At 43.9% G+C, this 25,818-nt stretch overlaps 1 protein-coding gene across 1 annotated transcript in view; it reads left to right on the forward strand.

The window, feature by feature from the left end:
• LOC106582440 (glypican-6) overlaps positions 1-25,818 on the forward strand; it is a 160,588-nt gene that overhangs the window by 44,294 nt on the left and 90,476 nt on the right. Inside the window, exon 3 of the mRNA XM_014165554.2 lies at positions 22,723-23,114. Coding sequence (XP_014021029.1) covers positions 22,723-23,114 — 392 coding nt within the window. The remainder of the gene's footprint in view (positions 1-22,722; positions 23,115-25,818) is intronic.

The raw sequence follows: 25,818 nt of genomic DNA on the forward strand, positions 1-25,818 counted from the left end.
AGAGTAAGGTGTTTACATGACTATTCGATAATCTGCCCACTGTCAGTGTAATATCAAATTATTAGTGTGTATGTAAACGTACTCATTGAGTAGGAGGACACTGAACAAGTAAGCCTCACCACTATGTACAGTGCAAGCTGTCTCATTTAAATGCTATTTACCATGTATTTAACACCTGTTCGTGGAGTCCCACCCACATAGAGTAAGAGTTCATGTATTTCTTACAGTCTGTGTGGAGTGGGCCCATGATCTTTACTGTAGCTGACAAAGCAGCCTACGCATACCTTGACAACATTGCCTACGTGTCACTTCCACAACAGTGAGAGGACACCGTCGCTATCCTCTGCCAAGCTGTTCCAGGCAGAAGTATCCCGCATCACCCCCAAAGATCTAGACTACTCCGTCAGTGAGCCAGCTGTAACACAAGACCTACAAGAGAGAATAGAGGCCATCATCTCAACTATCCATGTCACCAACATGGCTCCTATTAGTGGGATTTATTATGATTTTCCTCGGTTCTGGTGGATCATTTATGCATGCGTACCACGTAGCATATTTTTCAGTGGCTTGGCTCCAATCCATATCCCAGGACCCTGGGAAACAGTACTGTTGTGCTCTGAGAAATTAGAGAAAGAACAGGCCTGCAGATTTCTCTCCCGTTAAGCTCATTAAATGCTAAGGTGGGGGTCTTAATTACTAATCAATGTCCTAGCTCTCCGCTGACCACTAACACCATGGTGCTGCCGATCTACACAGAATATTAATGTAGTGAGACCGGCACGATCGATTCCATCTAGAGCTGCAGACTCTTAAACAGCCCTATGCCTGTGGTGCAGTGCTTTTAGCTGAACATTTGAATATTTGAGTTTTTCACACATACAGATGAATAGCGTCTTTTGCTCGGACAGGTCTGTCTGCTCTGTGGTAACCATCTTTGCTCTGACAGTTGTCTGTCTGCTCTGTGGTAACCATCTTTGCTCTGACAAAGGTCTGTCTGCTCTGTGGTAACCATCTTTATTCTGACAAAGGTCTGTCTGCTCTGTGGTAATTATCTTTGCTCTGACAAAGGTCTGTCTGCTCTGTGGTAATTATCTTTGCTCTGACAAAGGTCTGTCTGCTCTGTGGTAATTATCTTTGCTCTGACAAAGGTCTGTCTGCTCTGTGGTAATTATCTTTGCTCTGACAAAGGTCTGTCTGCTCTGTGGTAATTATCTTTGCTCTGACAAAGGTCTGTCTGCTCTGTGGTAATTATCTTTGCTCTGACAAAGGTCTGTCTGCTCTGTGGTAACCATCTTTGCTCTGACAAAGGTCTGTCTGCTCTGTGGTAACCATCTTTGCTCTGACAAAGGTCTGTCTGCTCTGTGGTAACCATCTTTGCTCTGACAAAGGTCTGTCTGCTCTGACAGAGCAAAGATGAGATAATGATGTGTTGTCATTTAGAGATCATGTGATCATGGCGTCAAGAGTTAGTGTTTATTCCAGTTGTATTTCTCTTCCACACTAATAGGTCAATGTGATTTGAATTGGGCTTCTTAAAGACTAAGAGGCGTTTGTCTATCATATTACCGGCCTGAGATCATATTGGTTTCCATTGCCTCTCATGTGGGTGAACACTATGCCATAACAATTATACCCACTCAAGGAGAAGAGGGGAAATATAAATCTGTTTAAATTTTTTTTTTTTTTGAACTAGTTGATTTGACAGGGCCCACTCCAAACAGCCCTCTCACCCAGCAACGACACAACAGCAACCGCAGAGGAATAATCCCCAGGCATGCATGGTATAAAAGGTCAGGCTGTCATGTTCTCCACAGTAACAGAGGTCCTCCTCTCAGACTCATTCCTGTCCCTCAGACAGCACCCTCCCTATTAGACTGATGGCAGGATCCTCTCCTCTCGGTAATGCCAGCCTCTGATTGACAGGTGGAATTAGGATGCTTTTCCCCAGAGAAAAGCATCTCTCTCTCTCTCTCTCTCTCTCTCCAAAATATATAGAGTACTGCACACATTACAATTACTTAGGTTTAAAAATAAGCTCAACTGGACACCTTAATGATGCAGTGAATTAAATTTGGCTAAAACTAATTGAATGTGTCATTGAACCAATTGCACATTATGGCAGCGAGGTGTGGGGTCCACTTGCAAAATAAGATTTCACCCAATGGGACAAACACCCCATTGAAACCCTGCATGCAGAGTTCTGTAAGATTCCCTTACATGTCCAGAGGAAAACTACAAATGATGCATGCAGGGCAGAATTAGGCCAATATCCACTAATAATAACAACTAAAAAAAGAGCAATTACGTTTTGGAAACATCTAAAATACAGTGACCCCCTCTCATATCACCAAGTCCTGCAAGCCAAGAGAGAAAAGAGTCCCCTCATCAGGGGCTGAGTTCACAAACCTGTTCTACTAACACACTGAATCCTCAGGACCCTCATCCAGCTGGTCCTGGGGCTGAGTTCACAAACCTGTTCTACTAACACACTAAAGCCTCAGGACCCTCATCCAGCTGGTCCTGGGGCTGAATTCACAAACCTGTTTTACTAACACACTGAAGCCTCAGGACCAGAACATCTAATCAATCAGAATAAAACAAATTACAACACAGTCAAAACAAAACTACATTGCTTATTCTGGGCCTAAATCGACAGTACACCGTGGCTAAATATTTGACCATGGTTACTGATCAAAACCTTAGAAAAACCTTGACAAAGTACAGGCTCAGTGAGCACAGCCTTGCTATTGAGAAGGGTAGACCCAGGGAACCTGGCTCCCTGTAGAGGAAAGGCTGTGCAACCACTGCCCCACAGCAGAACCTGAGACGGAGCTGCATTTCCTGACAAAATGTAAAAAATATAAAACAATTAGTGTCATTTTCCCAAATTTGAAACCCTTATTCAAGGTTTCAAAGACCTCTCTGATGAGGATAGGCTACCCGTCCTGTTGGGGGAGGACGCAGAGAGCTGTGGGTTGGCAGCGCACTACATTGCTGCCTGCCACAAGATGAGGGACAGTGTCTGACAGACCAATCAACCTGCACATGTACTCTACTGTATGCTTATTGTTATTGTTGAATGTATGGTTATTTTGACCCTTGGTTATTGTTGTTACTGTTGTCCCGTTGACAATTTTGATTCTCATTTTTATTTATTTTTATATTGTAAATATCCAAAATAAGCTTTGGCAATATGTACATTGTTACGTCATGCCAATAAAGCAAATTTAATTTAATTGACTTGGATAGAGGGACTGAGAGAGAGACTGGGAGAGAGAGAGAGAGAGAGAGAGAGAGACTGGGATAGATATATATATATATATACTGCTCAAAAAAATAAAGGGAACACTTAAACAACACATCCTAGATCTGAATGAAAGAAATAATCTTATTAAATACTTTTTTCTTTGCATAGTTGAATGTGCTGACAACAAAATCACACAAAAATAATCAATGGAAATCCAATTTATCAACCCATGGAGGTCTGGATTTGGAGTCACACTCAAAATTAAAGTGGAAAACCACACTACAGGCTGATCCAACTTTGATGTAATGTCCTTAAAACAAGTCAAAATGAGGCTCAGTAGTGTGTGTGGCCTCCATGTGCTTGTATGACCTCCCTACAACGCATGGGCATGCTCCTGATGAGGTGGCAGATGGTCTCCTGAGAGATCTCCTCCCAGACCTGGACTAAAGCATCCGCCAACTCCTGGACAGTCTGTGGTGCAACGTGGCGTTGGTGAATGGAGCGAGACATGATGTCCCAGATGTGCTCAATTGGATTCAGGTCTGGGGAATGGGCGGCCCAGTCCATAGCATCAATGCCTTCCTCTTGCAGGAACTGCTGACACACTCCAGCCACATGAGGTCTAGCATTGTCTTGCATTAGGAGGAACCCAGGGCCAACCGCACCAGCATATGGTCTCACAAGGGGTCTGAGGATCTCATCTCGGTACCTAATGGCAGTCAGTCTACCTCTGGCGAGCACATGGAGGGCTGTGCGGCCCCCCAAAGAAATGCCACCCCACATCATGACTGACCCACCGCCAAACTGGTCATGCTGGAGGATGTTGCAGGCAGCAGAACGTTCTCCACGGCGTCTCCAGACTCTGTCACGTCTGTCACGTGCTCAGTGTGAACCTGCTTTCATCTGTGAAGAGCACAGGGCGCCAGTGGCGAATTTGCCAATCTTGGTGTTCTCTGGCAAATGCCAAACGTCCTGCACGGTGTTGGGCTGTAAGCACAACCCCCACCTGTGGACGTCGGGCCCTCATACCTCCCTCATGGAGTCTGTTTCTGACCGTTTGAGCAGACACATGCACATTTGTGGCCTGCTGGAGATCATTTTGCAGGGCTCTGGCAGTGATTCTCCTGCTCCTCCTTGCATAAAGGCAGAGGTAGCGGTCCTGCTGCTGGGTTGTTGCCCTCTTACGGCCTCCTCCACGTCTCCTGATGTACTGGCCTGTCTCCTGGTAACGCCTCCATGCTCTGGACACTACGCTGACAGACACAGCAAACCTTCTTGCCACAGGTCGCATTGATGTGCCATCCTGGATGAGCTGCACTACCTGAGCCACTTGTGTGGGTTGTAGACTCCGTCTCATGCTACCACTAGAGTGAAAGCACCGCCAGCATTCAAAAGTGACCAAAACATCAGCCAGGAAGCATAGGAACTGAGAAGTGGTCTGTGGTCACCACCTGCTGAACCACTCCTTTATTGGGGGTGTCTTGCTAATTGCCTATAATTTCCACCTGTTGTCTATACCATTTGCACAACAGCATGTGAAATGTATTGTCAATCAGTGTTGCTTCCTAAGTGGACAGTATGATTTCACAGAAGTGTGATTGACTTGGAGTTACATTGTGTTGTTTAAGTGTTCCCTTTATTTTTTTGAGCAGTGTATATATATATATATATATATATATATAGAGAGAGAGAGAGACATAGAGAGAGACACTGGGATAGATATATATATATATAGATGGAGAGACATAGAGAGAGACACTGGGATAGATATATATATATAGAGAGAGAGATATAGAGAGAGACACTGGGATATATATATATATATATATATAGAGAGAGAGATATAGAGAGAGACACTGGGATATATATATAGAATAGAGAGAGACACTGGGATAGATATATATTATATATATATTAAGAGAGAGAGAGAGACACTGGGATATATATATATATATATATATATATATATATATATATATATAGAGATAGAGAGAGAGAGAGAGAGAGAGAGAGAGAGACTGGGATAGATATGTATAGAGAGAGAGACACTGGGATATATATAAGAGAGAGAGAGACTGGGATATATATATATATATATATATATATATATATATATAAAAAGAGAGAGAGAGAGAGAGAGAGAGAGAGAGAGAGAGGAGAGAGAGAGAGAGAGAGAGAGAGACTGGGATAGATATATATAGAGAGAGAGACACTGGGATAGATATATAGATAGAGAGACATGGAGAGAGACACTGGGATAGATATATATATATATATAGAGAGAGAGACACTGGGATATATATATATATATATATAGAGAGAGAGAGAGAGAGAGAGAGAGAGAGAGAGATTGGGATAGATATATATATATAGAGAGAGACACTGGTATATATATATATATAGAGAGAGAGAGAGAGACAGACTGGGATAGAGAGAGGGACTGGGATAGAGAGACTGGGATAGAGAGAGAGACAGACAGACTGGGATAGATAGAGAGACAGACTGGGATAGAGAGAGAGAGAGAGAGAGAGAGAGAGAGAGAGAGACTGGTGTCGTGTCTTTGGCTATGCCGGATTAAGTGATATGACATGCTGTTCTATAAGATCCTTTCTCTGTAATTAATATTACCTGATTAAGCTAATCATGTAAATGTAATTAACTCCTTTCCTAGCCCACGTTTACAGCGGCCGCTGCTAACTCAACGGCTAGGAGGTATCACTTCTGTAGTGAATAAGAGTTCAAAGTTCATACCATTCGCAACCAAAGCTCACGCTGAGGTTGGCTTAGTTCTGTAGTTGACATGTTAGTCCTTTTAACGTGGAACCGTCATCCTCATGTCCTCGGAACAGCTTATTATCTGAATCCTTCTGACATCGGACCGTCGCCCTAATGTACCCGGAACAGCTTATTATCTGAATCCTTCTGACATCGGACCGTCGCCCTAATGTACCCGGAACAGCTTATTATCTGAATCCTTCTGACATCGGACCGTCGCCCTAATGTACCCGGAACAGCTTATTTATTATTCATAAAGGGCTTATATAGTGGAGGGAGAGAAGGGCGTGTTTCATAGTTTATAACCCATGTCTCTTCACATGGGCGGGCCACTGAGTGAGCAGAGCTCTAACCTTATGAAAACCCAATTCTCTCATTTGGAAGCTAAAATTACATTTCATCTTTTCAGAAATAGTTTCATATTTAAATATTTAAATTGCACAACAATTCCATGTGAATCTGATAACTATAATATGTAGACTTTCCCAGATACAGTTTATGTCGTCCTGTCATCAGTCATAATGTCTCAGATGACTGAACTGAACTGACATCATATTCATTAAGTACCAACGCATATTTTCAACTGCTTGGATTACCGAAATATGGTTCCTTTCCCCCCACCTTTTGATGTTCCCGACTCTCTATGTTTAACAAAGGCTTTTCAAGAGTCCTTCAGTAGTGTCATGAGAGGAAAGGGAGAAAGGTATTTATGGGGGAACATAAACTTTACCCACAGGCCAACGTCATGACACTGGGATAGAGCGAGAGAGAGACTGGGATAGAGCGAGAGAGAGACTGGGATAGAGAGAGAGAGAGACTGGGATAGAGAGAGAGAGAGAGACTGGGATGGAGAGAGAGAGAGACTGGGATAGAGAGAGAGAGACTGGGATGGAGAGAGAGAGAGACTGGGATAGAGAGAGAGAGAGTCTGGGATGGAGAGAGAGAGAACTGGGATGGAGAGAGAGAGACTGGGATGGAGAGAGAGAGAGACTGGGATGGAGAGAGAGAGAGAGACTGGGATGGAGAGAGAGAGAGAGACTGGGATGGAGAGAGAGAGAGACTGGGATGAAGAGAGAGAGAGAGAGACTGGGATGGAGAGAGAGAGAGACTGGGATGGAGAGAGAGAGAGACTGGGATGGAGAGAGAGAGAGACTGGGATGGAGAGAGAGAGAGACTGGGATGGAGAGAGAGAGACTGGGATGGAGAGAGAGAGACTGGGATGGAGAGAGAGAGAGAGAGAGAGAGAGACTGGGATGGCGAGAGAGAGAGACTGGGATGAGAGAGAGAGAGAGAGACTGGGATGGCGAGAGAGAGAGAGACTGGGATGAGAGAGAGAGAGAGACGGATGGAGAGAGAGAGAGACTGGGATGAAGAGAGAGAGAGAGAGAGACAGACTGGGATGGAGAGAGAGAGAGAGAGAGAGAGAGAGAGAACTGGGATGGCGAGAGAGAGACTGGGATGAGAGAGAGAGACTGGGATGGAGAGAGAGAGAGACTGGGATGGAGAGAGAGAGAGACTGGGATGGAGAGAGAGAGAGAGACTGGGATGGAGAGAGAGAGAGAGACTGGGATGGCGAGAGAGAGAGAGACTGGGATGAGAGAGAGAGAGAGACGGATGGAGAGAGAGAGAGACTGGGATGAAGAGAGAGAGAGAGAGAGACAGACTGGGATGGAGAGAGATAGAGAGACTGGGATGGAGAGAGAGAGAGACTGGGATGGCGAGAGAGAGAGACTGGGATAGAGAGAGAGAGAGAGAGAGAGAGAGAGAGAGACTGGGATGGAGAGCGAGAGAGACTGGGATGGAGTGCGAGAGAGACTGGGATGGAGAGAGAGAGAGAGACTGGGATGGAGAGAGAGAGAGAGACTGGGATGAGAGAGAGAGAGACTGGTATGGAGAGAGAGATGAGAGAGAGAGAGAGAGAGAGAGACTGGGATGGAGAGAGAGAGAGAGACTGGGAGAGAGAGAGAGAGACTGGGATGGAGAGAGAGAGAGAGACTGGGATGGAGAGAGAGAGACTGGGATGAGAGAGAGAGACTGGGATGAGAGAGAGAGACTGGGATGAGAGAGAGAGACTGGGATGAGAGAGAGTGAGACTGGGATGGAGAGAGAGAGAGAGAGAGACTGGGATGGAGAGAGAGAGACACTGGGATGGAGAGAGAGAGCCTTGGATAGGGAGAGAGCCTGGGATGGAGAGAGAGAGAGAGCCTGGGATGGAGAGAGAGAGAGAGCCTGGGATGGAGAGAGAGAGAGCTTGGGATGGAGAGAGAAAGACTGGGATGGAGAGAGAGAGAGAGAGAGACTGGGAGAGAGAGAGACTGGGAGAGAGAGAGAGACTGAGATGGAGAGAGAGAGAGAGACTGGGATGAGAGAGAGAGAGAGAGAGAGAGAGAGAGAGAGACTGGGATGGAGAGAGAGAGACTGGGATGAAGAGAGAGAGAGAGAGAGAGAGAGACTGGGATGGAGAGAGAGAGAACTGGGATGGAGAGAGAGAGAGACTGGGATGGAGAGCGAGAGAGACTGGGATGAAGAGAGAGAGAGAGAGAGACTGGGATGAGAGAGAGAGAGACTGGTATGGAGAGAGAGAGAGAGAAAGAGAGAGAGAGACTGGGATGGAGAGAGAGAGAGAGAGACTGGGATAGAGAGAGAGATACTGGAAAAGCGAGAGAGAGACTGGGATAGAGAGAGAGATACTGGAATAGCGAGAGAGAGAGAGACTGGGATGGAGAGAGAGACTGGGATGAGAGAGAGAGACTGGGATGAGAGAGAGAGAGACTGGGATGAGAGAGAGAGAGACTGGGATGAGAGAGAGCGAGACTGGGATGGAGAGAGAGAGAGAGAGAGAGACTGGGATGGAGAGAGAGAGAGACTGGGATGGAGAGAGAGAGCCTTGGATAGGGAGAGAGCCTGGGATGGAGAGAGAGAGAGAGCCTGGGATGGAGAGAGAGAGAGCCTGGGATGGAGAGAGAGAGAGCCTGGGATGGAGAGAGAAAGACTGGGATGGAGAGAGAGAGAGAGACTGGGAGAGAGAGAGAGACTGGGAGAGAGAGAGAGACTGGGATGGAGAGAGAGAAAGACTGGGATGGAGAGAGAGAGAGACTGGGATGGAAAGAGAGAGAGACTGGGATGGAGAGAGAGAGAGAGACTGGGATGGAGAGAGAGAGAGAGCCTGGGATGGAGAGAGAGAGAGAGCCTGGGATGGAGAGAGAAAGACTGGGATGGAGAGAGAGAGAGAGACTGGGAGAGAGAGAGAGACTGGGATGGAGAGAGAGAAAGACTGGGATGGAGAGAGAGAGAGACTGGGAGAGAGAGAGACTGGGAGAGAGAGATACTGGGAGAGAGAGAGACTGGGATGGAGAGAGAGAGAGACTGGGATGGAGAGAGAGAGAGACTGGGATGGAGAGAGAGAGAGAGACTGCGATGGAGAGAGAGGGAGAGACTGGGATGGAGAGAGAGAAAGACTGGGATGGAGAGAGAGAGAGACTGGGATGGAGAGAGAGAGAGAGAGAGACTGGGATGGAGAGAGAGAGAGACTGGGATGGAGAGAGAGAGAGACTGGGATGGAGAGAGACTGATAGATAGATAGAGTGATAGATAGATAGAGAGACTGATAGATAGATAGATAGATAGATAGATAGATAGATAGATAGATAGATAGATAGATAGATAGATAGAGAGAGAATGATAGAGAAAGAGAGACTGTGATAGATAGAGACAGAGAGAGAGACTGATAGAGAGAGAAAAATACCGCAGTGAGCAGTCACAGCAGCAAGATGTGTGTCCCGTTAGCAAAAGAAAAGGGCAACCAGTGGAACACAAACACCACTGTAAATACAACCTATGTTTATATTGTTATTTATTTTACCTTTCATACTTCAAATATTTTCACATTATTACAACACGGTATCCAGTAATATAATATTGTTAAAACACAGTAGCCAATAATATAACATTGTGTCATGTTTACTGATGATATATTTCCCTTGTTTATTTCACTTTTGTTTGTCTATTCCATTTGCTTTGGCAATGTAAATGTTTCCCAATTCAATAAAGCCCTTTGAATTAAATTGAAATTGAGAGAGATACTGTGATAGAGAGAGACTGGGATGGAGAGAGAGAGACTGGGATGGAGAGAGAGAAAATGGGTTTGAAAGCGAGATACTGGGATGGAAAGAGAGGCTGGGATGGAGAGAGAGAAAATGGGTTTGAAAGCGAGATACTGGGATGGAGAGAGAGGCTGGGATGGAGAGAGAGAGAGAGACTGGGATGGAGAGAGAGATACTGGGATGGAGAGAGAGACGGATGGAGAGAGAGAAAATGGGTTTGAAAGCGAGAGGCTGGGATGGAGAGAGAGAGAAAATGGGTTTGAAAGCGAGAGACTGGGATGGAGAGAGAGAAAATGGGTTTGAAAGCAAGAGGCTGGGATGGAGAGAGAGAGGCTGGGATGGAGAGAGAGAGGCTGGGATGGAGAGAGAGAGATAGACTGGGATGGAGAGAGAGAGAGAGACTGGGATGGAGAGAGAGAGGCTGGGATGGAGAGAGAGGCTGGGATGGAGAGGGAGAGAGAGAGGCTGGGATGGAGAGAGAGGATGGGATGGAGAGAGAGGGAGGCTGGGATGGAGAGAGAGAGCCTGGGATGGAGAGAGAGAGAGGCTGGGATGAGAGAGAGAGATGCGTCAACAGCAACCTTGGTAAAATCCTCTGCATTATCATTAACAGCAGACTCGTACATTTCCTCTGCGAAAACAATATATTGAGCAAATGTCAAATTGGCTTTTTAACAAATTACCGTACAACAGACCACATACTGTATTCACCCTGCACACCTTAATTGACAAACAAACAAACCAAAACAAAGGCAAAGTCTTCTCATGCTTTGTTGTTTTAAAAAAAGCTTTCGACTCAATTTGGCACGAGGGTCTGCTATACAAATTAATGGAAAGTGGTGTTGGGGGGAAAAACATACGACATTATAAAATCCATGTACACAAACAACAACTGTGTGGTTAATATTGGGAAAAAACAGGGCCGTGGGGTAAGACAGGGATGCAGCTTAAGCCTCACCCTCTTCAACATATATATCAACGAATTGGCGAGGGCACTAGAACAGTCTGCGCAACCTGGCCTCTAGAATCTGAAGTCAAATGTCTACTGTTTAAATGATGATCTGGTGCTTCTGTCACCAACCAAGGAATGCCTACAGCAGCACCTAGATCTTCTGCACAGATTCTGTCAGACCTGGGCCCTGACAGTAAATCTCGTTAAGACAGAAATAATGGTGTTCCATAAAAGGTCCAGTTGCCAGGACCACAAATCCAAATTCCATCTAGACACCGCTGCCCTAGAGCACACAAAAAACTATACACACCTCGGCCTAAACATCAGCACCACAGGTAACTTCCACAAAGCTGTGAACGATCTGAGAGACAAGGCAAGAAGGGCCTTCTATGCCATCAAAAGGAACATAGAATTCGACATACCAATTAGGATCTGGCTAAAAATACTTGAGTCGGTTATAGAACCCATTGCCCTTTATGGTTGTGAGGTCTGGGGTCCGCTCACCAACAAAGAATTCACAAAATGGGACAAACACCAAATTGAGACTTTAAAGCCCCTTAAATCAAAAATGAAATTGAATTAAATTTGTCGCGGAGGGAGAGCGACGCGCGACGCGGAGGGAGAGCGACACGGAGGGAGAGTGACTGATTAGAGACTGATAGAGAGAGCGAGCTCTCTGTGGACTGGCTTTCTTCCTGCAGGATAGCCCCCAGAGTAGAATAGGTGGAGATAAGATGGTGTGTGTGCTATGCTCAGAAATCACTGGCAATGTTATTTTTATTATGTGATAAAACTCAATGGGGAACTTTGTGGATACAGTACTCTTGAATGACTTTCTTGTATGAACGAGTGTAGCTTTTTTATCTATAGATGAGGTGTGGATTTAGGGTTTTATCACATGATAGAAACCTGCCCAAAACTTAATTAAATACCCAGCTGTTAGCTAACTCTGACGATAATTTATGGATCTATTCAATTCAAACATTATTTGAAGTCTATAATTGAAAGCATGATCCTTTGATCATTTCTGTGTAGTGATCTATTGTTCCATCCTGCTGTGATGAGGTTCACTCACAGAGATCTGCTTTGTGAATTCTGGCTCAAACTCTGATGCTCCATGTTGCCAAATTATGGTCATGTAAGGTCAATGTTGAGGGGCTGTATCTTAAACATTGAGGCTGTTATAAATGACCTGCCGTATGGTGATTGATGACAGTGTTGAAATAGTCTCCCGTTATCGAGGCATGTTGCCTTAATTATGTAACGTCCATATTTTGACTGTCAGTTTAAACGCTTGTGGCTTTGCGTATTTGCTTGAAGGTATAATCTCTCACGGCAGAAACATCAGAACATTCTGGGTTGCATTTAGGATCCACAATGTCACTCGGTGAATGCTGCAACTGTCAAGTGTAGTTTTGAAGAGTGGGGGCATTTTTATTTGTTTCTTTTTGTGCAGAAGGCTTTAGATCACTGGGAATCTCTGTCATTTTGATTTGTCCCATAGCTTTCATGAATCACAATTACACGGCTGCTGTGTTGTTTTACAAAGCCCTGTAGTGAGAGTTACTGCTGGTCATGTCTCGGGGGGAGTTGCTGTAATTAACTATAGCCCCGCAGGGCCTAGCTCTACACTGTGGCCATGAACAATGTCCCAAAGCAGCTCACTGTCATCGCTATGCACATCTGCTGCTGACGGGTAGATGGTGGCCCCAAAACAATTTTCTTCAAAATAAAGATCGAGACACTTGAGCGCCTCTAAAATAAATCTTAGTTTCCAAAGAGTTGTGAAAAGCATGTTTTGGCTGTTCTCTCTGTGTATATTCTCTTATACAAATATTTAGATTTTGTTAGAACAGATTTGACGTTCTTCAGAATGCTTTGGCAAGAGACTGGCTGACCTCATAGTGACTCCTAGTGAAGCGGAGGTGTAGCTACACTTGTCAAAGTGAGAATGGCTCTGTTTAGCCTGTCCTCTCCCAGCACTGTGCTCTGTGTGAGGAATATGTGGCCATATTGAGCTTAATCTGCTGAAAGTAATGAACTCTGTGCCAGTTATAAGTCTGAACATTTCTGCCTCATTGTTCTCTCGGGCTCACAGCCTTTCATTTTTGGTAGATCTCTTAATTACTGCCATGTTATTGAGGCCTTACATGAGATCTACATACCCCTTAATACCAGATTTGGAAAAATATGATCCTATTCATGGATTTTCTGTAATTATACTAAGTTGTCTTTTTTCCTAAATGTAAACATTCACTGAACTGTGTTATGGTCACCCCATAATGTCTGTGTTTATTATTCGTCCTAATTATACTGATATTGAGCTTGGCATTGTATCAAATATTCCGACTATATTTAAAATGAATCCCACCTCAATTATGTTGATTATATTGGATTAATAGCCGAGCTGATCCGGAAAGGAGAAACATTGACTCCACTGATAATTCTGATCCTCAATTCAGTTTCAAAGCTGTCATTAATCACAAAGGATATCAATGGGTGCCATGCACTCTGATTTTGTATTAATGAAGCCAATTCGAATAAGCACAAGACAAGTTTAAAACACAAATCTTTACTTAAATAATTCACTGTATATTCTTCCACTGTATCTCAATTCTCTCAAGGGTGATCAAGAATGACCTTATTTAAACAAACTTCACTGAAGTCAAAACTTTACTTTCTGGACGTTGTTTGTAAGTACTAAGCAAGTGCCACTTCTTTCTGGAAGTGATAAACAAGTAAATATACTCAATTAAATGACATTCTTTCTCATTATTATTTCTTCTGAACGCGTCACACTGGTAAAAGGTAAAGGTCTGGAAAGATAATTTGATGTAATTATGTCCCACGGGACACAAACATGTCACTGGAGTCCAACAGCAGTAACATTAAAGAACCGGTAAAAACAGAAATAACAAAGGATTTGTTCTAAACTGAAAATGGAATTCAGACATGCCAATAACACTCCATAGTACAAACACCCATATTCTCTGACATTTCAATCTGTCATGCCTCAGAGAAGTGTAAACAGTCAACCACCACACTCTTTCAGCATACTGCATTACTATTAGTATAACGAAAGCCCTTAATACACGTTTGGACCAAGATAACAACTGTATGCCTCGTTAGTATTTTTTTAATTATTTTTTTTACAAGCATTTCGCTGCACCTGCTATTAACATCTGCAAATCTGTGTACGCAACCAATAAACTTTGATTTGATTTAGTACCGCTCATCTCTTTCCTCTCAGCGGGCTTTAGATGTGTTAAATACTGAGCCGTGTTGATTAGCAACAAACTGCTGGTAAATCTGAAGCAATCTATTTTAAGGGACAAGGATGTAAATAATCAAGGATATTTTCAGTCACAGATGGGCAGGTGTGAGACAGCCCCTTGAATTGAATTGAATTGATAGTAATGAAAGAGCAATGGTGTCGATTTGATGCACCAAGAACATATAACAGGTAGTTGGATAAAGAGTGCATATGGAGTTACAGTAGCTAGATATCTTCAGGTAGGGTCATTAATGACGGAAGACAGAAATAGAGAGCAACACAAGACAACTTGAGAATGTCTTAAATGCAGATGCATTGAATGAAGATGGCAAGCACATCCTCCAGCAAAAGATATTGAAACAGATACGATTCAGCATTACAGGATTTCAGATCAGATTTCCCATGGATCTTTTCTCTCTGGTGTTTAGAGTCTCACTAATGTGTTGCTCCAAATGTAATTTAATTTCACTAGCTTTGCAGAGCGCTAATGAACACTTAGAGCCATTACAGTTTGAACAAGGCCCTTTGATTCTGGCCTGATAAGTGAGAGGAGAGCATCTCTGGGCTCCTGGCTGAACAGCATGTGACCCAACATGAACTGCACCAAAGACTGCCCAGGGTATTACTTCCTATATCATGCACTGTCATATTTAAGAAGATAAGAACATCTTGATATTTTGCCTGTAGTATGAATAACTGAGCCAGTAGTAATGGATTTCAACCAAGCTCTGATGCTTTCCTATGTTTAGTATGGAAGCCATGGAAATGTCTGCTATGATTAGTCTTAAACTGTTGCACCCTGTCTCCTAATTTGGAGGAAGTGGCATGAACTCTATTCAAATTGAATCTGGTTCCTTGAGAGGCAAGGCTATCATCATCCATAGCAGATGGTGGGAAGACCTAATCACCTCATTCTTGTTACTGACAACCCATAGAGGCCATTCGGTAAACAATAAGCTGTGTGTAGGAAGTGAATAATAAGTGAGTGGGTCAAGCATTCCCTCTGTTCTTTATATCGTCACTTGAAAAGTTTTTTGTTGTTGTAATATGTTGTATGTATTCCATGCGTTGTCATTCCCATTAACGTGCATTGGACAGTTTTTGGAGCATGGCAGGTGTCATTTAAACATATATAACGATCCACCTTCACTGCAATAACAGGCCTTATTAGTTTCTACCTTCACCACAAACACAGTCCTCATGGGTTTCTACCTTCACCACAAACACAGTCCTTATTGGTTTCTACCTTCACCACAAACACAGTCCTCATGGGTTTCTACCTTCACCACAAACACAGTCCTCATGGGTTTCTACCTTCACCACAAACACAGTCCTTATTGGTTTCTACCTTCACCACAAACACAGTCCTCATGGGTTTCTACCTTCACCACAAACACAGTCCTCATGGGTTTCTACCTTCACCACAAACACAGTCCTTATTGGTTTCTACTTTCACCACAAACACAGTCCTTATTGGTTTCTACTTTCACCACAAACATGGTCCTTATGACTTTCTTCATTTTTCACAAAGTTGTTCTGGTATTCTGGTTGTTCTGGTATTCTGGTTGTTCTGGCATTCTGGTTGTTCTGGCATTGTAGTTGTTCTAGTTGTTCTGGTTGTTCTGGCATTCTAGTTGTTCCGGCATTCTAGTTATTCTGGTTGTTCTGGTACTCTGGTTGTTCTGGTATTCTAGTTGTTCTCATATTCTAGTTGTTCTGGTTGTTCTGGTATTCTAGTTGTTCTGGTTGTTCTGGTATTCTAGTTGTTCAGGTATTCTGGTTGTTCTGGTATTCTAGTTGTTCGGGTTGTTCTGGTGTTCGGGTTGTTCTCGTGTTCGGGTTGTTCTGGTATTATAGTTGTTCTGGTTGTTATGGTATTCTGGTTGTTATGGTATTCTGGTTGTTCTGGTATTCGGGTTGTTCTGGTATTCTGGTTGTTCTGGTATTCTGGTTCTGGTATTTGGGTTGTTCTGGTTGTTATGGTATTCTAGTTGTTCTGGTTGTTATGGTATTCTAGTTGTTCTGGTTGTTCTGAATATTCTAGTTGTTCAGGTATTCTGGTTGTTCTGAATATTCTAGTAGTTCAGGTATTCTGGTTGTTCTGGTATTCGGGTTGTTGTTCTGGTATTCTGGTTGTTCTGAATATTCTAGTTGCTCAGGTATTCTGGTATTCTTGATATCCTTTGTCCTCGTCTTGTCGTGTCCCGTGTACAGTGGGGAGAACAAGTATTTCATACACTGCCGATTTTGCAGGTTTTCCTACTTACAAAGCATGTAGAGGTCTGTAATTTTTATCATAGGTACACGTCAACTGTGAGAGACGGAATCTAAAACAAAAATCCAGAAAATCACATTGTATGATTTTTAAGTAATTAATTTGCATTTTATTGCATGACATAAGTATTTGATCACCTACCAACCAGTAAGAATTCCGGCTCTCACAGACCTGTTAGTTTTTCTTTAAGAAGCCCTCCTGTTCTCCACTCATTACCTGTATTAACTGCACCTGTTTGAACTCATTACCTGTATAAAAGACACCTGTCCACACACTCAATCAAACAGACTCCAACCTCTCCACAATTGCCAAGACCAGAGAGCTGTGTAAGGACATCAGGGATAAAATTGTAGACCTGCACAAGGCTGGGATGGGCTACAGGACAATAGGCAAGCAGCTTGGTGAGAAGGCAACAACTGTTGGCACAATTATTAGAAAATGGAAGAAGTTCAAGATGACGGTCAATCACCCTCGGTCTGGGGCTCCATGCAAGATTTCACCTCGTGGGGCATCAATGATCATGAGGAAGGTGAGGGATCAGCCCAGAACTACACGGCATGACCTGGTCAATGACCTGAAGAGAGCTGGGACCACAGTCTCAAAGAAAACCATTAGTAACACACTACGCCGTCATGGATTAAAATCCTGCAGCGCACGCAAGGTCCCCCTGCTCAAGCCAGCACATGTCCAGGCCCGTCTGAAGTTTGCCAATGACCATCTGGATGATCCAGAGGAGGAATGGGAGAAGGTCATGTGGTCTGATGAGACAAAAATAGAGCTTTTCTGTCTAAACTCCACTCGCCGTGTTTGGAGGAATAAGAAGGATGAGTACAACCCCAAGAACAACATCCCAACCGTGAAGCATGGAGGTGGAAACATCATTCTTTGGGGATGCTTTTCTGCTAAGGGGACAGGATGACTGCACCGTATTGAGGGGAGGATGGATGGGGCCATGTATCGCGAGATCTTGGCCAACAACCTCCTTCCCTCAGTAAGAGCATTGAAGATGGGTCGTGGCTGGGTCTTCCAGCATGACAACGACCCGAAACACACAGCCAGGCCAACTAAGGAGTGGCTCCGTAAGAAGCATCTCAAGGTCCTGGAGTGGCCTCGCCAGTCTCCAGACCTGAACCCAATAGAAAATCTTTGGAGGGAGCTGAAAGTCCGTATTGCCCAGCAACAGCCCCGAAACCTGAAGGATCTGGAGAAGGTCTGTATGGAGGAGTGGGCCAAAATCCCTGCTGCAGTGTGTGCAAACCTGGTCAAGAACTACAGGAAATGTAGGATCTCTGTAATGGCAAACAAAGGTTTCTGTACCAAATATTAAGTTCTGCTTTTCTGATGTATCAAATACTTATGTCATGCAATAAAATGCAAATGAATTACTTAAAAATCATACAATGTGATTTTCTGGATTTTTGTTTTAGATTCCGTCTCTCACAGTTGAAGTGTACCTATGATACAAATTACAGACCTCTACATGCTTTGTAAGTAGGAAAACCTGCAAAATCGGCAGTGTATCAAATACTTGTTCTCCCCACTGTATATATATATTTACATATTTTCTTCGCATATCTTTTTATATATTTTTTTCTAAAAACTCAACTTCAAAACACTCTCCTGCAACCCGCCTCACCAATTTAAAAAAAAGAAAGTATTTTTACCTCAAATCTGAAATCCAGAACAGAAGCTAGCCAGAAGTTAGCCAGAAGTTAGCCAGATCACTAGCTAATGTTAGAATTCAGCTAACCACGGTTGGCAGTCATCAGCTATCCCTTAGCTCGAAAAGCTATCGCCAGTTTTGTACAACGCGACTCAGACCAGAGCATACCGGATCTTTTTTCTCTCCATATCCCCGGATTTCTACCGCAAGCTCTGGACATTTACACCTGGATCTTGCAGCTAGCTAGCTGCTATCCGAGTGACTATTGGCTAACGTCGGTCCCGGAGCTAACATCAATTATTCCGGAGCAAACCAGCTGAAGAGTTCCGTCAGCCACTCCTGGGCTACAATCACCTATCCGGACCCGCTTTACTGCCGATGCGGAGCCCCATCGGGCCTTCATGACTGGACTACCGACGTTATCTGCCCGAGGGAGTTATCCAACTGGCCCCTCCGTTGCGATGTAACCTGAACGCTCATCTGCGGCCAGCTAATCGTTAGCTGTCTTATCGGCTGCTATCTGAGTAGGTCTATTGGCCAATTTTCTTGGGCCACTATACCTATAACTATTTTTGCAAGGATTGGTCCCCTCTACCACACGGCACCCCACTAATCTACCGACGGAAACGCACGAGGTGGCTAAAAACAGACCATCTTCTGCCAACTTGCTACCCATGACCCGGCTAGCTGTCTGAATCGCCGTGACCGCAACCGACCTTACTACTCACTGGACCCTTTTGATCACTTGGCTAAGCATGCCTCTCCTTAATGTCAATATGCCTTGTCCATTGCTGTTCTGGTTAGTGTTTATTGGCTTATTTCACTGTAGAGCCTCTAGCCCTGCTCATTATATCTTATCCAAACTCTCAGTTCCACCACCCACACATGTGATGACATCATCCGGTTTCAATGATGTTTCTAGAGACAATATCTCTCTCATCATCACTCAATGCCTAGGTTTACCTCCACTGTATTCACATCCTACCATACCTTTGTCTGTACATTATACCTTGAAGCTATTTTATCGCCCCAAGAAACCTGCTCCTTTTACTCTCTGTTCCGGACGTCCTAGACGACCAATTCTCATAGTTTTTAGCCGTACCCTTATCCTACTCCTCCTCTGTTCCTCTGGCGATGTAGAGGTGAATCCAAGCCCTGCAGTGCCTAGCTCCACTCCTATTCCCCAGGCGCTCTCTTTTGATGACTTCTGTAACCGTAATAGCCTTGGTTTCATGCATGTTAACATTAGAAGCCTCCTCCCTAAGTTTGTTTTATTCACTGCTTTAGCACACTCTGCCAACCCTGATGTCCTAGCCGTGTCTGAATCATGGCTTAGGAAGACCACCAAAAACTCTGAAATCTCCATCCCTAACTACAACATTTTCAGACAAGATAGAATGGCCAAAGGGGGCAGTGTTGCAATCTACTGCAGAGATAGCCTGCAGAGTTCTGTCCTACTATCCAGGTCTGTACCCAAACAATTTGAACTTCTACTTTTAAAAATCCACCTCTCTAAAAACAAGTCTCTCACCATATCTGCCTGCTATAGACCACCCTCTGCCCCCAGCTGTGCTCTGGACACCATATGTGAACTGATTGCCCCCCATCTATCTTCAGGGCTCGTGCTGCTAGGTGACCTAAACTGGGACATGCTTAACACCCCAGCCACCCTACAATCTAAGCTTGATGCCCTCAATCTCACACAAATTATCAATGAACCTACCAGGTACCACCCCAAAGCCGTAACACGGGCACCCTCATAGATATCATCCTAACCAACTTGCCCTCTAAATACACCTCTGCAGTTTTCAACCAAGATCTCAGCAATCACTGCCTCATTGCCTGTATCCGTAATGAGTCAGCGGTCAAATGACCTCCACTCATCACTGTCAAACGCTCCCTGATACACTTCGGCGAGCAGACCTTTCTAATCGATCTGGCCCGGGTATCCTGGAAGGATATTGACCTCATCCCTTCAGTAGAGAATGCCTGGTTATTTTTTTTAAATGCCTTCCTCACCATCTTAAATAAGCATGCCCCATTCAAGAAATGTAGAACCAGGAACAGTATAGCCCTTGGTTCTCTCCAGACCTGACTGCCCTTAACCAACACAAAGCATTTTGTGGCGTTCTGCATTAGCATCGAACAGCCCCCGTGATATGCAACTTTTCAGGGAAGTTAGAAACCAATATACACAGGCAGTTAGAAAAGCAAAGGCTAGCTTTTTCAAGCAGAAATGTACTTCCTCCAACACAAACTCAAAAAGTTCTGGGACACTGTAAAGTCCTTGGAGATTAAGAGCACCTCCTCCCAGCTGCCCACTGCACTGAGGATAGGAAACTCTGTCACCACCGATAAATCCACTATAATTGAGAATTTCAATAAGCATTTTTCTATGGCTGGCCATACTTTCCACCTGGCTACCCCTACCCCGGTCAACAGCAAGTACCCCCCACAGCAACTCGCCCAAGCCTTCCCCATTTCTCCTTCTCCCAAATCCAGTCAGCTGATGTTCTGAAAGAGCTGAAAAATCTGGACCCCTTCAAATCTGCCGGGCTAGACAATCTGGACCCTTTCTTTCTAAAATTATCTGCCGAAATTGTTGCAACCCCTATTACTAGCCTGTTCAACCTTTCTTTCGTGTCATCTGAGATTCCCAAAGATTGGAAAGCAGCTGCGGTCATCCCCCTCTTCAAAGGGGGGGACACTCTTGACCCAAACTGCTACAGACCTATATCTATCCTACCCTGCCTTTGTAAAGTCTTCGAAAGCCATGTCAACAAACATATTACCGACCATTTCGAATCCCACCGCACCTTCTCCGCTATGCAATCTGGTTTCAGAGCCGGTCATGGGTGCACCTCAGCCACGCTCAAGGTCCTAAACGATATCTTAACCGCCATCGATAAGAAACAATAATGTGCAGCCGTATTCATTGACCTGGCCAAGGCTTTCGACTCTGTCAATCACCACATCCTCATCGGCAGACTCAATAGCCTTGGTTTCTCTAATGATTGCCTCGCCTGGTTCACCAACTACTTCTCTGATAGAGTTCAGTGCGTCCAATCGGAGGGCCTGTTGTCCGGGCCTCTGGCAATCTCAATGGGGGTGCCACAGGGTTCAATTCTTGGGCCGACTCTTTATCTCTGTATACATCAATGATGTCGCTCTTGCTGCTGGTGAGTCTCTGATCCACCTCTACGCAGACGACACCATTCTGTATACTTCTGACCCTTCTTTGGACACTGTGTTAACTACCCTCCAGACAAGCTGCAATGCCATACAACTCTCCTTCCGTGGCCTCCAACTGCTCTTAAATACAAGTAAAACTAAATGCATGCTCTTCAACCGGTCACTGCCTGCACCTGTCCAGCATCACTACTCTGGACGGTTCTGACTTAGAATATGTGGACAACTACAAATACCTAGGTGTCTGGTTAGACTGTAAACTCTCCTTCCAGACTCACATCAAACGTCTCCAATCCAAAGTTAAATCTAGAATTGGCTTCCTATTTCCTATTTTTGCCTTTACCTCCCTTATCTCACCTCATTTGCTCACTTTGTATATAGACTTATTTTTCTACTATATTATTGACTGTCGGTTTGTTTTAATCCATGTGTAACTCTGTGTTGTTGTATGTGTCAAACTGCTTTGCTTTATCTTGGCCAGGTCGCAATTGTAAATGAGAACTTGTTCTCAACTTGCCTACCTGGTTAAATAAAGGTGAAATAAATAAATAAATAAATATCCACAGCAAATGCTCATCATTCCCAAAACCACGCTATCTGTGAAAATCCATTGTCTTTTCACCACTAAAGAAATAGTTACAAGTAAATATAGCAATTTGCATGCGACAATCTTTTCATTTATCACATATCAATGGCAGTATTGAATGTATGAATATACAAACCTCTACTTCAAAGTCACACTGCCAACTCCACTGCATTTCTACAAATCAACGTGAGCAATACAGATTCTTATTGCTGAAGCAGTATGTACAGTAGCAAGTCCAAGTGTGTTTGAATAGGGCCAGCCTATAGAGAGTGACTGACAGTATAGCATTACTAATCTTTAACACTTCTGAAGTCTAGAGGAGAATATGAAGATGGGTAGTATTGGTGTGAATAAACACTGTGTTAACCTGAGAAACCTCTGCCTGTTCTCCGTTTAATTTTAGCAACAGTGTAATGTAAAAACCTCATGGAAGTATGCCAATCTTTGACCCAGACACCCTTCAGCTATGAAAGACAAACTGGTGTACAGTGTCTTTACATTTTAAAGATTACAAATGTTAACTCAAGTCAGTAGGTATCTCATTCTATTAGCATGCCCATCTTAACAGCATCAGAGTGCTCGTATTTGAAGACAGATGTAGGCCTACATAAGCTATAATGAACAATATTTTAATTGTCTCCTATTCCTCTTGACCCAGAGTTCTTCCTGGAGTTGTTGGAGAACACGGAGAGGTCGTTGAACGAGATGTTCGTGCGGACCTACGGAAAGCCGTACATGCAGAACTCGGAGGTGTTCCAGAACCTGTTTGCCGAGCTGAAACGCTACTACACGGGAGGTAACGTGAACCTGGAGGAGATGCTCAACGACTTCTGGTCGCGGCTGCTGGAGCGCATGTTCACGCTGCTCAACTCCCAGTATGTCATCACTGAGGACTATCTGGAGTGCATCAGTAAGTACACGGACCAGCTAAAGCCCTTTGGAGACGTACCCAAGAAGCTCAAGGCTCAGGTTACCAGGGCCTTCATCGTGGCACGCACTTTCGTCCAGGGCCTCTCGGTTGGTAGAGAGGTGGCCAGCAGGGTGTCCAAGGTAAGCCCTCCGTCTCTGCCATTCATAAGAAAACTGAGTTGAGTGGTTTTAGTTTGGGCTAATTTGCTGCTATTGTGCAGCAGGGGATGATGGTAATTTTAATAAGGAATATATACCACTTCCCCAATGGGAATTTCTCCCTGAAACCTTTCACCCAATTTGATCATGTAAAATTAATGTCATAGATTTATATCAACACTTTCCCCTGAATTGAACAATTGACTGATTTTGTTGGATCCATCATTATCACATATCAATATTATATTTCAAACCTCATAGATCATAAAACAGAGTATTTTGTTGGTGTTTGGGGCTGGAATGGATTGTGCTGGTGGAGAGAGAAGTACAACATAATATAACAGTGTATCCAACACATTCTTAAACAAGCTGAAGGTCTCTGTTTTGCTTTTTGGGTTTTCTTTCCTCTCAGGAGATCCCCCACAGGCTGGTATTTCGATCATACACTCTTCTGACTGACTTACCACTGCCTTCCCACCACTACCATCTCTTTGTATGGGCCTATGGGCTGGTGGGTTAAGGCTCAGGGCTGCCTTTTCAAGGATCCTATAATGACCTCTGGTGGGGCCTCCCATTGTTCAGGAGGAATTCTCAAGCATGGGAAGACTATTTGGCTCCAAGCTATGGGGATATATATGTATTTCTTTGGTATCTCTATCACCTAATATTTTTTAAGTCTGTATACCGTCCCCATTAATCTTGCTGTAAGTATTCTGTTTGATGTAATGTTAATGCAGCTAGCTGCTTTTGCTGTATATCATTGCCTTGGGAGTGTGTAGTTTCGATCTTATGCAAAGGAAGATTTAAAGGCATAGCAAGAGATGTATGCTTGACATTGGCTCGACTCAACAACAACAGCTGTTTTCTAGATGTCTTGTTTTCAGTTAATATCAGTGGTGGAAAAAGTACCCAATTGTCATACTTGAGTAAAAGTAGAGATACCATAATAGAAAGTTACTCAAATAAATGTGAAAGTCACCCAGTAAAATACTACTTAAGTATATTTAAAACCAAATACTTTTACTTAAGTATCAAAAGTATAAATCATTTAAAATAACTTATATTAAGCAAAGCAGACGGCACCATTTTCTTGTTTTTAAAATGTATGGATAGCCCAGGGCACATTCCAACACTCAGACATTACTTACAAAAGATGCATTTGTGTTTAGTGAGTCCGCCAGAACAGAGGCAGAAGGGATGACCACGTGTTCTCTTGATAAGTGAGTGAATTTCACAATTTTCCTGCCCCGCTAAGCATTCAAAATGTAACAAGTACTTTTGGTTGTCAGGGAAATTGTATGGAGTTAAAAGTACAATATTTTCTATAGGAATTTAGTAAAGTAAAAGCTGTCATAAAAATATGAATAGTAAAGTACACATACCTCAAAAAAATTACTTAAGTCGTACTTTAAAGTACTTAAGTACTTTACACCACTGGTTAATATCAACATTAGAACACTGGCTAGACTTGTACTGTAGATCAAGTTTGCTTCCATTGCCTCGTGGTCTCAAGCAATTTATCTGAATTGTATGCGTTTGTTACCGTTATTGGTGTTAATAGTAGTGTGTACACTGTTCTGTGTTGTTAGAGGAGAAGCCTGGACATCAAGGCTAGTAAACAGTTAATATACTGTTTGGAAATGGAGTCCTTTTGCAACGGTTGCTGGCCAATGAGTTTATGTTCACCATAATTCATGATGGGGTGTGTATCATGCAGATTGTAGCACAGCTATGAGTGGTCAAAGGCACAAGGAAACCCAAAGCAATAGGCTGCCTGGGGAGAATCACATGTATAACCCCCGAACATAGAACAAACTCAACCTTTCCACTGCTGGTCATTCATTACCGGCAAGCATGGTGAACTCTGTGAACCTCAATGGTGTGATCACGTCATGCACCTCCAGGCCATATCACTTCCCTATGTCCAGCCAGGGCTGCCTGATGAAGCACTTTCATGAGGATGAGTTGTTACTGTCTGTGGTAGTGACACACGTCCTGGGTTCCCTGGCAGCCGCCGTGTCCCCACCTCAACTCTGACATTTCCCAGGGACCTGTGACACGAGTCATGTGGCGGGGCCTTTGATCCAAGGGGCCTCAACTCATCTGGAGAGATTGGGTGTAAGCATAATGGAATAGGACACCCCAGAGGAGGGGTGGGACATGTGACATCTATGCCTAGTGCTGCTGAGGGGCTTTATTGAGTTCCAGGAGCTGCTGCACTACCTCACATCACAGCAGTTTACAGTTTATGACTAAGACACTACACTGCTTATCTATATCCCAGGTCAGGTCAGTTTATCCATGGTCAATCAGAGTTTATCCATGGTCAATCAGAGTTTATCCATGGTCAATCAGAGTTTATCCATGGTCAATCAGAGTTTATCCACGGTCAATCAGAGTTTATCCACGGTCAATCAGAGTTTATCCACGGTCAATCAGAGTTTATCCATGGTCAATCAGAGTTTATCCATGGTCAATCAGAGTTTATCCACGGTCAATCAGAGTTTATCCACGGTCAATCAGAGTTTATCCACGGTCAATCAGAGTTTATCCACGGTCAATCAGAGTTTATCCACAGTCAATCAGAGTTTATCCACGGTCAATGAGAGTTTATCCACGGTCAATGAGAGTTTATCCACGGTCAATCAGAGTTTATCCACGGTCAATCAGAGTTTATCCACGGTCA

The sequence above is a fragment of the Salmo salar genome, chromosome ssa21, assembly GCF_905237065.1.
Source record: "Salmo salar chromosome ssa21, Ssal_v3.1, whole genome shotgun sequence".
In the NCBI taxonomy this organism is placed as follows: Eukaryota; Metazoa; Chordata; class Actinopteri; order Salmoniformes; family Salmonidae; genus Salmo; species Salmo salar.